This window comes from Peromyscus leucopus, chromosome 7 (assembly GCF_004664715.2).
Source record: "Peromyscus leucopus breed LL Stock chromosome 7, UCI_PerLeu_2.1, whole genome shotgun sequence".
Lineage (NCBI taxonomy): Eukaryota > Metazoa > Chordata > Mammalia > Rodentia > Cricetidae > Peromyscus > Peromyscus leucopus.
Window position 1 is genome coordinate 81,082,975 of NC_051069.1, and position 13,642 is coordinate 81,096,616.

The 13,642-nt window shown below is 37.8% G+C and overlaps 1 protein-coding gene across 2 annotated transcripts in view; it reads left to right on the plus strand.

Annotated features, from left to right (window-relative positions):
* Window positions 1–13,642, plus strand: part of Plod2 (procollagen-lysine,2-oxoglutarate 5-dioxygenase 2) — a 70,774-nt gene that overhangs the window by 22,949 nt on the left and 34,183 nt on the right. For both annotated transcript variants that reach the window (XM_028865988.2, XM_028865989.2), the window contains exons 2-3: window positions 11,852–11,943; window positions 12,253–12,389. In XM_028865988.2, the coding sequence (XP_028721821.1) occupies window positions 11,852–11,943; window positions 12,253–12,389 (229 nt within the window). The remainder of the gene's footprint in view (window positions 1–11,851; window positions 11,944–12,252; window positions 12,390–13,642) is intronic.

Below are 13,642 nucleotides of genomic sequence, written 5' to 3' on the forward strand. Positions count from 1 at the left end.
TAATGGTGATGGTGATAATGAAGCTCCCTATGTTTAAATTCCTTTTTGCAGACTCCATCAGAGGAGGTATATGCAGTCTGAGCAAGTTACAAGGTAAATCTCCAAAGACTGCATGTTGTTAATCAGTTTAATATGGATGAAAACATGGAACACAAATAGTTTAGCAGAGTTAACTATGTTACCTGGTCATACCTTAAAACCCAGCTATTATTTATATTTTTTGTAATGAAAGACTGTTTACAGCATGAGAAAATGTGTTTTCCACAACTCAGTATAAAATACATTTTTAAAGTCAGACAGGGATAGGTAATGAAGAGGCATGCTGCATAGTTGGTGGCATCAGGTACCCTGACCCTTCAAATATTAAAATGGGAATTAAGAAGTAAAAAGGCACAGCGCCAAGAATGTAGCTCAGTGGTAGAACACTTGCCTACCATACGCAAAGTCCTGAGTTCAATCCCCACCATCACAGAAACAAAAGCAAAACAAGAAAAAAGTGAGTGAAAAATAGTCTGCAGTTCTTCTCATATGGTAATGAGAAGTGATAGAGAGTTATATTTTTCATGTGCCTTTTCTAGTTATAGCATGATGCACAACACGTTCTGTTAAATGGTGGGAATGTGGTGTAACAAGAAAATACAGAGTAATTTATGTAACTTTCTGTTCTTGTTTGAAGTCATGTTGTATATCCATCGAAAGACACACACACACACACACACACACACACACACACACACACACACACACACAGCTTAGTTTGATCTGGATTGTTTGTCCTCTTTAGCTCTAAATTAAATTATTGTGAGTTTCCTCTTTGAGAAATCTTGGAATTAAGAGCATTCAAAGCACACTGGGAGAGCTCACTGATTCTGTGCTAGCAAGAAGTGCTAAGGCTGCTTCTTGGCTGTAAAAGTCTGACATGGATGAGTCATAGCTTGAAGCTTTGCAGCATTGGGCAGGGTGACCCTGTACTGTAAGAGATCTTTGGAGAGCTTGCAATTCTGAGGATGCTTGTTAGAAACTGGTCACATAGGATATTGGCTAAGCTCTCCAACAAGAGTGAGGGATGTCTTCATTTCCTGCTCCACAAGTGCCCTACTTGAGTTGCTGACTGCTTGGATACTCTACCTAGCCAGTGCTCTGGGGCATCCTGCCTTAGATTGCATTTAAAGAGCAGTTTTACAGACATTTGCTTTAAATGTGTGTCATCTGTATGACTAATTAATGTCTTGCTGTGTTCTTTGGAGTGATCTTAGTATTTGAATAACTACATGGCCTGACATTTATTTCTAATGTATTGTAGCAAGAAATTAATTGAATATGACTGCACAGAAAACAGGGAAAGAATGGAGGGAAGAGGGAAAGGAGGGCTAGGTAGACGAACAATTCTCTGTGACGGTCCTCAACAGTGTTTTTTTTTTTTTGCTAATAGGATATTCTTTCCCAGTGAATTTCAATGTATGCATTCCAAACCTTGTAAAAATTTTCTTAGTAATGACTTAAAGTGGTAGGTTTACATAGGAATGTGCACCATTGGCTTGTTTAGTCTACAGACTAGTTTAAAATCTCTGCATACAGACTGCTCAAGTCTGATAAAATTCGAATTAATGTGAAGTGTAGAGAAGCTTTTGGTATTGGGACAAGCTCAGTCACCACCATTCACACAGGGTAGGAACACATTTTGGTTTCTTGATAGTTTGTGTTCATGATTCTCTTGGCAACAAGTATGAGCACAAGAGAAGCTATTAGGTCAGTGTTCCATTCCAGAGGGAGAATGTGACATTTAGATTTTTTTTTAGGATCTGTATTGTCACTGTACATACTTTTAATTTAAATATTTTCTTGACATTTTACCCATGCAGTATACTTGTGTTCTGGTCAGGTCATCTTAAATAATTTGGAATTCCTCCTTCCCCCTCTTCCTCACAAAGTGAATTTAATACATCAGTTAGCCTGTTGAATTATTCCAAACACACCCAAGTTGGTTACTTTTCACATCCTTCACTGCTACTCACTGGTTCTGATCATGACCTATATATAGCCTAGAGTGTTCTTATAGACCCTTTCCTAGCCAACGGTGCCTGAATTTATCCTTGCTTCTTTCAGTGAAGCCAATCAATCCTGTTAACTTGAGTCAGATGATGAGAAAGCCCTATTGCATAGCACTAAGAGCATGGTTTCCAGAGCCAGATCATCTGGGCTCAAATCTGGGATTCTGTCACTTTAAATACATTTTATTTAAGGCAATGCATTTGATGTAAAATCAAGAGAGCATTAGTAGTTGGATATAATGAATAGTAGGTAAACACGGTTAGTATCACTATTAGCAGATAATAATCCTGGCAACTATTATGTTATCCCTTTCTCCAAAATTCTGTTAGCTTCCCATGTCAAGGTTAAAATCTGTAGTGACCTGTGAGTCCCTGTGCAGTTCAGGAGCAGCTCTGAGTTTTGCATGCATCATATCTTCCCTTGCTTGATGTCTTCTGGCCCTATGCATGCCCGTCTTGTCCTTCCCCAAACTAGAAGCCATGACACACTTGATATTGTTTCTTCTTACTAGAATGCTACCCCACATAGCTGCATGGCTCACTGCCTCAGCATCAGCCCTCCGCTCAATGTGCCAAGTGTGTGATTGCAGCAGCCATGACTCCCCGTGTTTCCTCTCCATGTCCCTTGGAGCAGAAAGCTGAAACATTGTGCATTGTGTTTCCCCCCTGACAGCAGAGGTTGATTTGGTTTCTCTTCTACTCAGTCTGGAGTACTGAGCCTTTAAGATACTGTGTGCTACATGGTGGAACACAGCACATATTGAAGATCAAGTTCTGGCATCTTCAGAATGTGTATCCTCACTTGCAAACCTTACAGAGAGCATCCCCACCCCCAACCCCCACGGAGCCTGGTACTTCTCAGAGCTCTGCATGGTCTTTTTCATTTTGGCTTCCAGATGCCTTTACTCTCAGCAATGCATTTAACCATTTCTTTTCTTTTTGATGCAGAAGATGGGATTCTCTTGCCTCTATTTCTTATTATCTAAATCTTACCCCGTCTTCAAGGCCCACCTACAGTTTATTTCTTCTGTGGAGTAATCCTGAATATTCTTCAGTTCCTCCTCCTCCTCTGTTTTGTTGCGTCTCGTTGTGGGTATTTGCTGGCATACCTAGGTCAGTAGTTGTATAATGTGACTCCCATTCAGCTTCATTGGTATCTCCTGATGTACAGAAGTTCATTCCTCAGCAGTTCCTTGTACACATTAATTGAGGAGCATTGTGACCCAGCATCTCTGTAGGCCTTGGATAGTTCTGACACAGGCTAATGTCTGAGAGCTAGTTGATAAGGACATGTTGATGGAACAGACTGGCCATACCTGAGATTAAGGAACCAGTTGGTAAATCATTATTACTAGCACTGAGTTATCAGGGATTAGTAGTCCCTAGGAATGGAAGAAAAAAAGGGGAAATGGGGGCCCAGAACTACAGTGTTGCAAGAAAGAATAACACGATAAAAGAATAACTGGGAGATGTCCCGCAGGACAAAGGACAGTCAAGGAGATGAAAATCTGTCAGTGTTTATGTCTGTGGTTTAGACTGTCTTCTTCTGAGCACATATTGGATAATAGATGGTTAGCTGCCTCACTTCCTGTGGGGTTCGCAGTGGGCAGATTTTGAGAGTGGTAAGCCATGCCAAGGCTAAATATGGCACATATGGCCTCCTGTGATGGGTGAGTACCTTAGATTACAGCTTCAAGACGGGACTATGACAGGACTGGTAACTAACAGAAAAAGTGAAAGAAAAGGACCAACTTTGTGGGAGAACTTAAAATTGAAAAGTACATACACTGAGTAAGGGTGGTGTGCTCTTCAGGATAAGGTTAAGTGGGATCAAGTGTGGGGATTGCTTCTTAGGGACAAGTTACATATATATCACTAAAGTCAACAAAGTGTCTTCTGGGAGCTGTGCATCAACTTAAACATTTCACTTGGAGACAGGCCATGTGTGCTATGTATCCTTGTATCTCTTTGGTACCTGAATAATGGATTGAATTAAATGCTTTGATTACCTACTGCTTATGAGTAGTCAATTACCATACATTTGTATTTACTGTATGATACTAAGTACTTCGCTTTCGCTCTCTGTTTATGACGAGGATAAACTATACTTCTTGAACACTGCTGTTGCTTTTCTAGCCTGCTGAAGGTTGAGATGGACACTTCCTAAACCATACCATGCCCACCTCATGGAATCAGAATGAAGTATGGTATCCTTTCCAGCCAAGCTGTATATTTTTTTGCCTCATTTTTTTTTTCTGATTTTGCTTTGCAGTCTCACTATAAACCTGGCCAGAAATAGCCAGTAACAGTCATGACACAGACTTGAGTGCTGTGCTCATATAAATAAGTGCATTGTTTTAGAGTTCTGCTTCATTCAGATTTCCAGGACGCAGGCAGAACATAGTCAGAATATAACCAGAGTGGCCTCGAGCCCAATTTCTAGTAGTCTCTGCCACTGCCTGCAACTCCTGAGCACGGTCTTTACTGTGCTTGTTTCTGTCAACATTCCACAGCACTCCAGGTTTCTCTGTGTCCCAGCTGGAAAGTCCTCCAAAAGCTGTTCCAAAGGGCTGTGAACTACATGGGCAGGTTTATCACACCCCAAGAACCCCGGTTCTCTATACTAGTTTTCTGAACTCATTCATTTTCTTGTTGCTGTGACACCATCCCTGACACATGCAGCTGAAGGGAAGATGACTTATGTCAGCTGGTGCTTTCAGAGGATGGCCGCCATCATGGCAGAGAAGGAATGGCAAGCAGGAGAGACTCCATCTGTGCTTGAGAGGGGGACTCGGTGACTGGGCACTTTGGGCTGACCAGGAAGCAGAGAATGCCCCGGAAGCAGGGCCAAGCCATTACTCTCAAAGGGTCACTTCCAGGGTTTGTTTTTTTCCAGGCTAACCTTATCTCTTAAAGGCCCCAAATCCATGCCGACAGGTGAATACTAGCTGCTGTGTACCTTTGTGGGACACGGCAGATTCAAGTCATAATAAAATTGAACTTGGAATTTATTGTACAGATATAATATATATGCAAAATTATGTACATCATGATCAATTGAATCTTTTTAAATGTTCTTAAGGATAGCAGTGTTTTAGGAACAGCTTAACTAAGTCACCAACATAATGGTTAAATAACTTATGGTTTATGTAAACAATATAATGCTGTTGTGTTCTGTTTGAAAACAGCTCAAATACATGCAAAGCCTATGAAAGGAAAATATGAATTAGCATGTAGAGTGTGTTCATGTATAAGAATATGAAATACCCACTTGTGTGGTATTGGGATCTCTGTAGAGGCAAGCAGCAAAGCCAGTTTCTTTATTGTTTTGAAGGCGACACTCAGATGTCTGAAAAGATGTTTTAACTTCATCATTTAATCTAAAAGCTAGATTATAAGCTGGGCGGTGGTGACGCATGCCTTTAATCCCAGCACTCGGGAGGCAGAGGCAGGCGGATCTCTGTGAGTTCGAGGCCAGCCTGGGCTACCAAATGAGCTCCAGGAAAAGCGCAAAAGCTACACAGAGAAACCCTGTCTCGAAAAACCAAAATAAATAAATAAATAAATAAAAAAAATAAAAATAAAAATAAATAAATAAATAAAAGCTAGATTATAAAGAAGGAAATAGCAGTCATATATGTATAATATTTTAAGTATTTTTTTTTTTTAAATAACTTAATGTGCATGAGTGTTTTGCCTGAATGTGTGTCTGTGCACCACATGTGAGCCTGGTACCCACAGAGGCTAGAAGAGGGCATCAGAGCTGCTGGAACTGGAGTTACAGATGGTTGTGAGTCCCACCGTGTGGGTGCTAGGATCAAACCTGTGCTCTTAAGAGCCAGTGCTCTTAACAACTGGACCGTTGCTCCAGCCCTATGTGTATATGTTTAAAATCTTTGACTTGGCACAGTGAAGCTAGACTGTTTATTATAGATTCTGAAACACTCCAAAAACTGATAACTTTCCTAGTAAGGTTAGAGTGTGATGTTTGTTACTATAGCATACAGATTATTTTCGTGACGACTGTAGTAATTCCACAGAGGCTGAATCTATAGTGGTGGATTATGAGTCATTTGGGGGTTACCTTTATAGCACCAAATTATCATCTAACATGCTAGTCTATATTTTTAGTGATCTCTTATATGGCAGCTTCTTCTGAATAATGTGAGTTGAAGTAACAAGAATGTGTTAGATTCTGACTTCCTGGAATTGATATGAAAACCTTACAGACAGAGTGAAGCTGAGCTGCTGCTTAATATAATGGAATTGTTTATACATAAAGGTATACAGCGTGGGCATCACCTGTTTCTATTTCTTAGGTTTGTTATGTTGAGAATTGAAGCCAGGCCACGAGCATGTTAAATAAGCACTTGAACTAAGGCAAAAAACATCATTCCTAGTCTGACAGGTCAACCTTTTAAAAATAATTCTGTAGTGTTCTCATAGAAATTCAGGATAGAAGAAACAGCTATTCAATTGTAACTGAAGATGATAAATGAAGCTTAGGATGTTGTTTGCATCAAATTTCAGCAGCACATGTGTCTAGATATTTTTTAATTAGAACATTCTCTTAGAGCATGGTCTCTGAGTTCCAGCACAGCTCAAAGTGGCCTCTGTTGCAAGGCAGCTCTTACAAGTGTGTAAGCTGCTAGGAATGTATGTTGTCTTTATCTATGGCTTTTTTGTTTTAGTTCCTCAATAGTGCCCCTTTTACATGAGCATAGGGAATATTTTTAGTGCCTGTATAAAATACAGGATCAACAGTAACAGGTCAGATGTGTTACAGTAAGCTACATAATCCCCTTCCAGATTTTAGGAAGTCTCTGATGAAGCATTTTGCCTACAGATGTCTTACTCCATTCTGCTCAGAGAAAGTTCTCTTCTCTGGTACATCTTTCTGTTTTGGAGACTTGTTGATGCCTCTGAAGCCTTGGAATTGAACAATGTCTACTCCTTTTTTTGGTGGAGGGGTGGTTGTCTGCTCTCAGTTTTGTTGACATTGGAATTACATTTAGTGTTCATATTTGGAGATATCAAATATGTAGTCATAAATTCTGGAAAATTGCATTGTATCTGTTGTCTCTAAGGGATAGGACACAGCTTAGTTTTCTTATGTAGCTCATTTATTTTGGATATCTCTTCTCAGTCCTAGCATTGACACATCTTCCTCAAGTAATTACTCTTTTTTTCTATCACAGCCAGCTCTCTAAAATTATACAGAAAAAACTTGTTTATTTTTCTCCCCTTTTAAATGAAATGAGTTACCACAAATGGTAGTTGATTTTTTTTCCCTCTTATCCAAGTAGAAAGAACTTCTCAGCCCCCCAACTATTATTGTATGGCATGACTTCCAGATCTCTTGCCACCCTGGTCAGACTCTGCACAATCAACACTTCTTATGTAACTTCTCAGTCTTGTCATTTTCATACCTGGAAGGAGTGTACAGATGTCACCTGCCTTGTTAACATGACTGGTTCCTTTGCTTGCTTTGGCATGTATCGGCTGTTTTTGAGCCTGTGTTCAAGTTCACGAGGTTTTGTGTTTTTTTTGTTGTTGTTTTGTTTTTTTAATTTTTATTTTAAAAATTTAACTCTGGCTTGACTTGCTTGAATTGCCACCTCCTTTAGCATGATCATTCTTTGGTGTCTGGATTTTGTTTTCACATTATAAACTCCAGAAGGAATTTTTTGGATCTCTGTATATAGTTTTTGGCTGCCAGCCAATCCTTGTGTAACTCGTATTTCCATGTTTCTGGGAAGGGATTAGTATGGATGTGGGGGAGTGGATGCCTTCATTTTTCTTCCCATTGTTGATCACATTGAGGTTGGGCTCTTTTAACATTCGAGTCTGCGTAATTGAAGAGAAGCCGAAGTGTGGGCCTAGAGGAATGGTGAGGAGGGAGTATCGATGTTGGTGAGGTGTTCTTACAAAGTAATTCTGAATGAGGTGTGGTGTGTAGAGATGAAATAAGTTATGTGGCTCATGTTTTATGAATCTTTTCCTTAAGCATGTGAATATTGTTGCAACAAGGGGATGAACTTATCTAAACTGGTCACTGGGTTATGGCCAGCTTTTGTCATTTTAATCTCTGTGGTCAGTGGTTGTTATCATTGATATAAAGTATATGTCCAATAATACTTTATATTAAAAATTACATCTTGCCAGGCAGTGATGGTGCATGCCTTTAATCCGAGCACTCAGCAGGCAGAACCAGGTGGATCTCTGTGAGTTCGAGTCCAGCCTGGTCTACAGAGCAAGATTCATAACAGGCACCAAAACTACAAAACCCTTTCTCGAAAAACAAAACAACAAACAAACAAATAAAAATTACATGTCATAGTAGGATAGAGTTTTATGGTTTCATTCTTTACATATAATCATTTTTTACTATAAAATACACTAACTTTGATTTTATTTGCACTATGATTAATCTACTTGCATACTTGAAAATGTCTTTAAGCTTCCATAGGTTTGTGAAAGTTACTTTGTCTTCCAATTGCTATGTGGCTACCTACAATTATATATATATACATAATAAATAATTTATATATATATATAAAATCAGAAATTAAATATATTATCAGAAAAATGGTATGTGCACTATATGTGCAATTTTATATTTTTATATGTCAATTGAAAATAAATTTAAAATGTTTATTAATTAACTCCTAAATACCATGAAAAACCTGGTGGTCTAGTTAATGGCTGAGGACATCTTGACTTTTTGGAATACAATCTAGTTGGAGAGAATTTGGTCATAAATTTTAACTGTTCTAATGAATTTGTAATTGCAGTTTCTGGAAAGTGTTGGAAGAGAGCTGGAGAGTGTAAAAACAGTATGTGCTCTTAACTGCTGAGTCATCTCTCCTGCCCTTAAGTTGAGTTCTTGAATTAGTTGTTGAAGGTTTTTGGTTCCCATCAGCACTTTGTTCATCTTTCTCTGCTTTTAATTAATAAGGTTCATTTTTCCTAATAGTGATGCTGAAATGCACATGAGAAGGTAGCTGTCTGTGGGTAATAGTAGAATGCACCTGCCTTTAAGAGAGTTGTGTACATTTTGTATTGATTATTAGGAGCAGTACAGAAGCAATAAGGCTCTTTATTTGTCATATGATTGATAGTGTCACTTGAGTTTTTTTTATTGAGTTTACTAACATTTTTACCTTCCTAATGGTCTTGCTGAATTATGAGTCCTATTAAGGATGATAAAATTCATGTTATTAATTTATACTAGTAATGGTAAATAACGATCTGTCCAGTCAAATCTCTGAGCGTGTATCAGTTTTTGATTTATGTAGAAAAGATAGTTTAAAATCATTATAGAAAATGAGTCCCTTATAAAGTATTCTCTTTGTCTTCCTAAGATCTGGTGCTCTGTTTTAATGTGAACTATAAATAGTGACTGGCTAAATCATTAGTCAATGAAGCCATGTTCAAAATATTAAAAGGGAAGTTGATTCATATTTATTTAGTTTTTGTGTTTACATGTGTGAGTATATTGTTTATGTTTGTGTTCATGTGTGTGTACATGTGAAGGCATAGCCATGGCACAGCATTCCAGCATAGAGGTCAGAGAACAACCTTGGGGTGTAGGTCTTCACCCTTCCACTTTGATCAAGTCTGGGTCTTGGACTAGAGAAGTGGCTCAGAAGTTAACAGCAATGGGTGCTCTTATAGAGAACTTGGGTTCTATTTTCAGCATCCATACAGCAGCTGACAACTGTCTGTAACTCCATTTCCAGGGGACTCAACACCTTCAGGCATTCACAGGCACCAGGCACCCATGTGCAGATAAAGCACCCATACAAAGAAAATAAAAATAAAAAAATCTTTAACACAATGGATTGTGTTAAAGCTGGATGCCATCACTACTGCATACGGCCTGCTGGCCAAGAGCTTCTGCAGATTCTCCTGTCTCTGCCTGTGTCTCCCCTGCAGGGCATGCTGGGGTTAACAAACCCTTTTGCTGCTGCTGCACCCAGCCTTCCTTGGGTTCCAGACATCCAGCTCAGGTGGATGAGCCCATCTTTCCAGCCCTGGAAAATTTTGTTCTTTAAAAATAATAATTTAAAAATATCTTTAAGATACCTTTATTCAATATCTTAGTTAATGTTCCGTTGCTATGAAGATTTGACCAAGGCAAATCTTACAAAAGAAAGCATTTAATTAGGGACTTGCTTACAGTTTTAGATAATCCATAATCATCATGGTGGGAAGCAGAAAGGCATGGAGCTGGAGCAGTAGCTGAGAGCTTTACAACCTGATATTCTGGCAGCAGGGGGTGATGGGCGGGGGCTAGGGGGAGCAGGGAGATAGACAACAGACAATCTGACAGACAGAGACAGAGAGACAAAGAAAGACATTGGGCCAGGCATGGGCTTTTGAAATTTCAGAGCCCACCCCAATGACACTTCCTCCATCAAGGCCACAACTCTTAATCCTTCCCAAACTGTTCCATGCCCTGGTGACTAAACATTCAAATATATATGAGCCTATGGTAGCCATTCTCATTCAAACCACCACTCAGATCCTCAGATCATCACATCATTAATTAATAGATGGCTTTATTTTATTTGCAACATTTATTTATTGAACCATAAATTTTGTAAGATACACTTCTTTTTTAACAGAAATCTAAAAATGCATTATTTATCTTGATGGAAATGTTTTTCCTTTTGGTTTAGATAATGAATGTTTATTTTACCTGCATTATACTTATTTTCTATAGTGAATTATTTTTAGAACTTGAGATGAAGAATTACCTTAGTTTACTAACAGATTCCTATGTTCCATAAATCCCATGACTAAAGATTGTGTATGACTTAGGGGGCATGCAGGACCTTTTCAGTTTTCTTACATCTCTAGGCCATGGAGAATTAAGTGGGATAGCCTGGTGCTTATAATGTTGAGATGTTAGTTTGACTGTTTTTGTTTATGACTGCTCCTAATTGTGGAAACAGAAATGCCCCCACTCTTTAGTGCTTGCTAGGGAAGATATATCTTTTATGAATTTTCTAGCATCCTTTTGTATGATAAATATTACCCATCTGTCTACAGTAGTTTTTATAGATGTTTGCTAATAGGTCCTTAGTCTGCCTGCCTCTGTTAAGAGGTACTATACTAAATTAGAGGAAAGCTGCTATAAAAGGGCACTAAGCCTCCGTATTTACTGATGGCATTGCTAGCATTGCTGATTTTTGTCCAAATTACTGTTTAAGAAACTAAGTAATAAATGTGTGCTACAAATGTGATGCCTTTTAAGACTTTTAGTGTAAGATTTTATGAGTAGGAGGAAAAGTAAGACTTTTTCTACAATCTGCTTTCAATTTGTTAAGTTTATTTTAGAGGATTAGAATTAGTCTTGCAGTTAGGTCAACAAGTGTCACTGCCGAGTAAGTGGAGTCTCCAGGAGATCACTTGAAATTATGCTTCAAAGCTGGGATGGTTTATAGGTAACAGTGTGGCTTGGTAATGAGGTGATAGCTACAAAAGTTTAACCCTTAGAAGTAAAATAGGCATTTTGTGAAAGCTTTTCTCCTGTATTTGAAATCTCTAGTCAGAATTTGTTTTTCTTGACCCACTAATGAACTTTATTTGCCATTAAAATAATTTCTTGCTACATGGCTTCATCATTGGAAAACTCATCCGAAATGCCTGTTTTTTCAGTTCTTCTTTGTTTAGTCTTATCTAAATTAACTAATCAAAAGCATTCTCATGAGATTATGAAGTTTGTAATCACTGTAGAGAGTTATGGAGTGATAGTGTTTAATTTTTTATAAAAACTTTTTATGTCTTCACAGATAAATTATTAGTCATAACTGTAGCAACAAAAGAAAATGATGGATTCCACCGATTTCTGAACTCAGCCAAGTATTTCAATTATACTGTAAAGGTATGATATATCTTTGAATCTTTGGATTTGTTAGAAGGCTAGAAGGTTTCTTCATTTAAGTCTAAAAAACAAGAATAAGATAATATGAGAAATACTTTGAGTCTACTTGTATGGGTTAGAGTCAACTTTTGAAATGTTGAGAATGGTATGCTAGAATTATGACCTGCTCATGCATTAATTTCCTCTTCTCTAGCATTGTGCTTTAATTAGAAATAAATAGTGGGTTACTGTATAAGTTTCTGTTGACATTTTTATGCTATTATTACCACTGGCATTTTTCTCAGGATGACATCTTGTTTTCATTCATAGGTTCTTGGTCAAGGGCAAGAGTGGAGAGGTGGAGATGGGATGAATAGTATTGGAGGGGGCCAGAAGGTGAGGCTAATGAAAGAAGCCGTGGCCCAGTATGCCAGTCAGGAGGATCTGGTGATCTTGTTTACTGAATGGTAAGAGAAATATTCTGTGGGGTTTTCAGTCTGTATTATATTACATTTAAAGATTGAAATTTATAACTGAAGTTTGAATGTTGAATTATTTTACTGACAAAGGATCATTATTATAATAAGTATGTTTTCCCCAGTTATAACTGTTTCTCTAATAAGTGATCTCTGTTTCTAAGCCCAAACTTAAAAGCCTGATTGCTTTATACTCAATTTTTTCATTAGCAAGAATTTTTCTTCTGTGTAAAATAAATTTATTATGCATGAAAAATCACAATCTTGGCCAATATTGTAATATACTAAGGGTGAGGAGTTATAATAAGAACTAATGTGAAAAAAGACCTAGTTTAACATTTTGTGAAATTCATTTTAGTCTTGAGTTAAAGTGTGATAGAGTTCATACTTGAGTATACAACTGAGGAGACAGCCGAATGGGTTCTGTTTAACTATGAACAAAAGTATCTTGTAAAGTTATAAATATAAGGGAGATATGAGACCCTGTACTGCCAAGTACAAAGAACTTTTCGGGCATAAGTTTCTTTGCATTTATTTGCTTTTGAGCTTGAGCTGAAATCCAAAGGGCTACACACCCAAAGCGTGCATTCTACCATTGAGCCATCCCCCTAGTTCACAAATACCATTTTGTATATTGCCTTATTCTCCTAATTAGTTTGAAATATCTCAAATCTTTCCTTAACTTCTTAGGTATCTTAGAAACACAAGTTGTGCCATATTCCGTTCTTCGTATCTTCCTTTTTCATTTTTATGGTGCTGATTCTGATCATTCATTTTAAATCCTGTTGAATTCTCCTCATTGGTGTGAGAAAGCCATCTTAAATCTTTTTTTTTTCCTTTTCAGTTTCCAAATGCAAAGACACATTAATTGCAGATGAAAATAAAGGTGTTGGTTCTTCAGCAAAGCTATAGTTAGTTGAGGATGGCCTAAGCTTTGACATAGAAGTCGAAATAATGATAGCTAAGTGCCATCGACACTTAAAACTTTCATGCTTAGCACTTGATGTCTTCCAAATAAAAACTTGCTTATATGTACCTTTTGCAAGATGAATTGTGATATGGCAGATGTGGTGTAGCTTGTGCACTGTGAAGTTTTCTACGTTGTTATATATATATATCATATATATATATATAAAATATCTAGATTAAATGTTGAGCACAGATTTCTTGTACTGACCTCACTGAGCTTGAACCTGACACAAGCAAATTGGGATTTTGCTTATAGGCAGGTAATCTGTGAACAG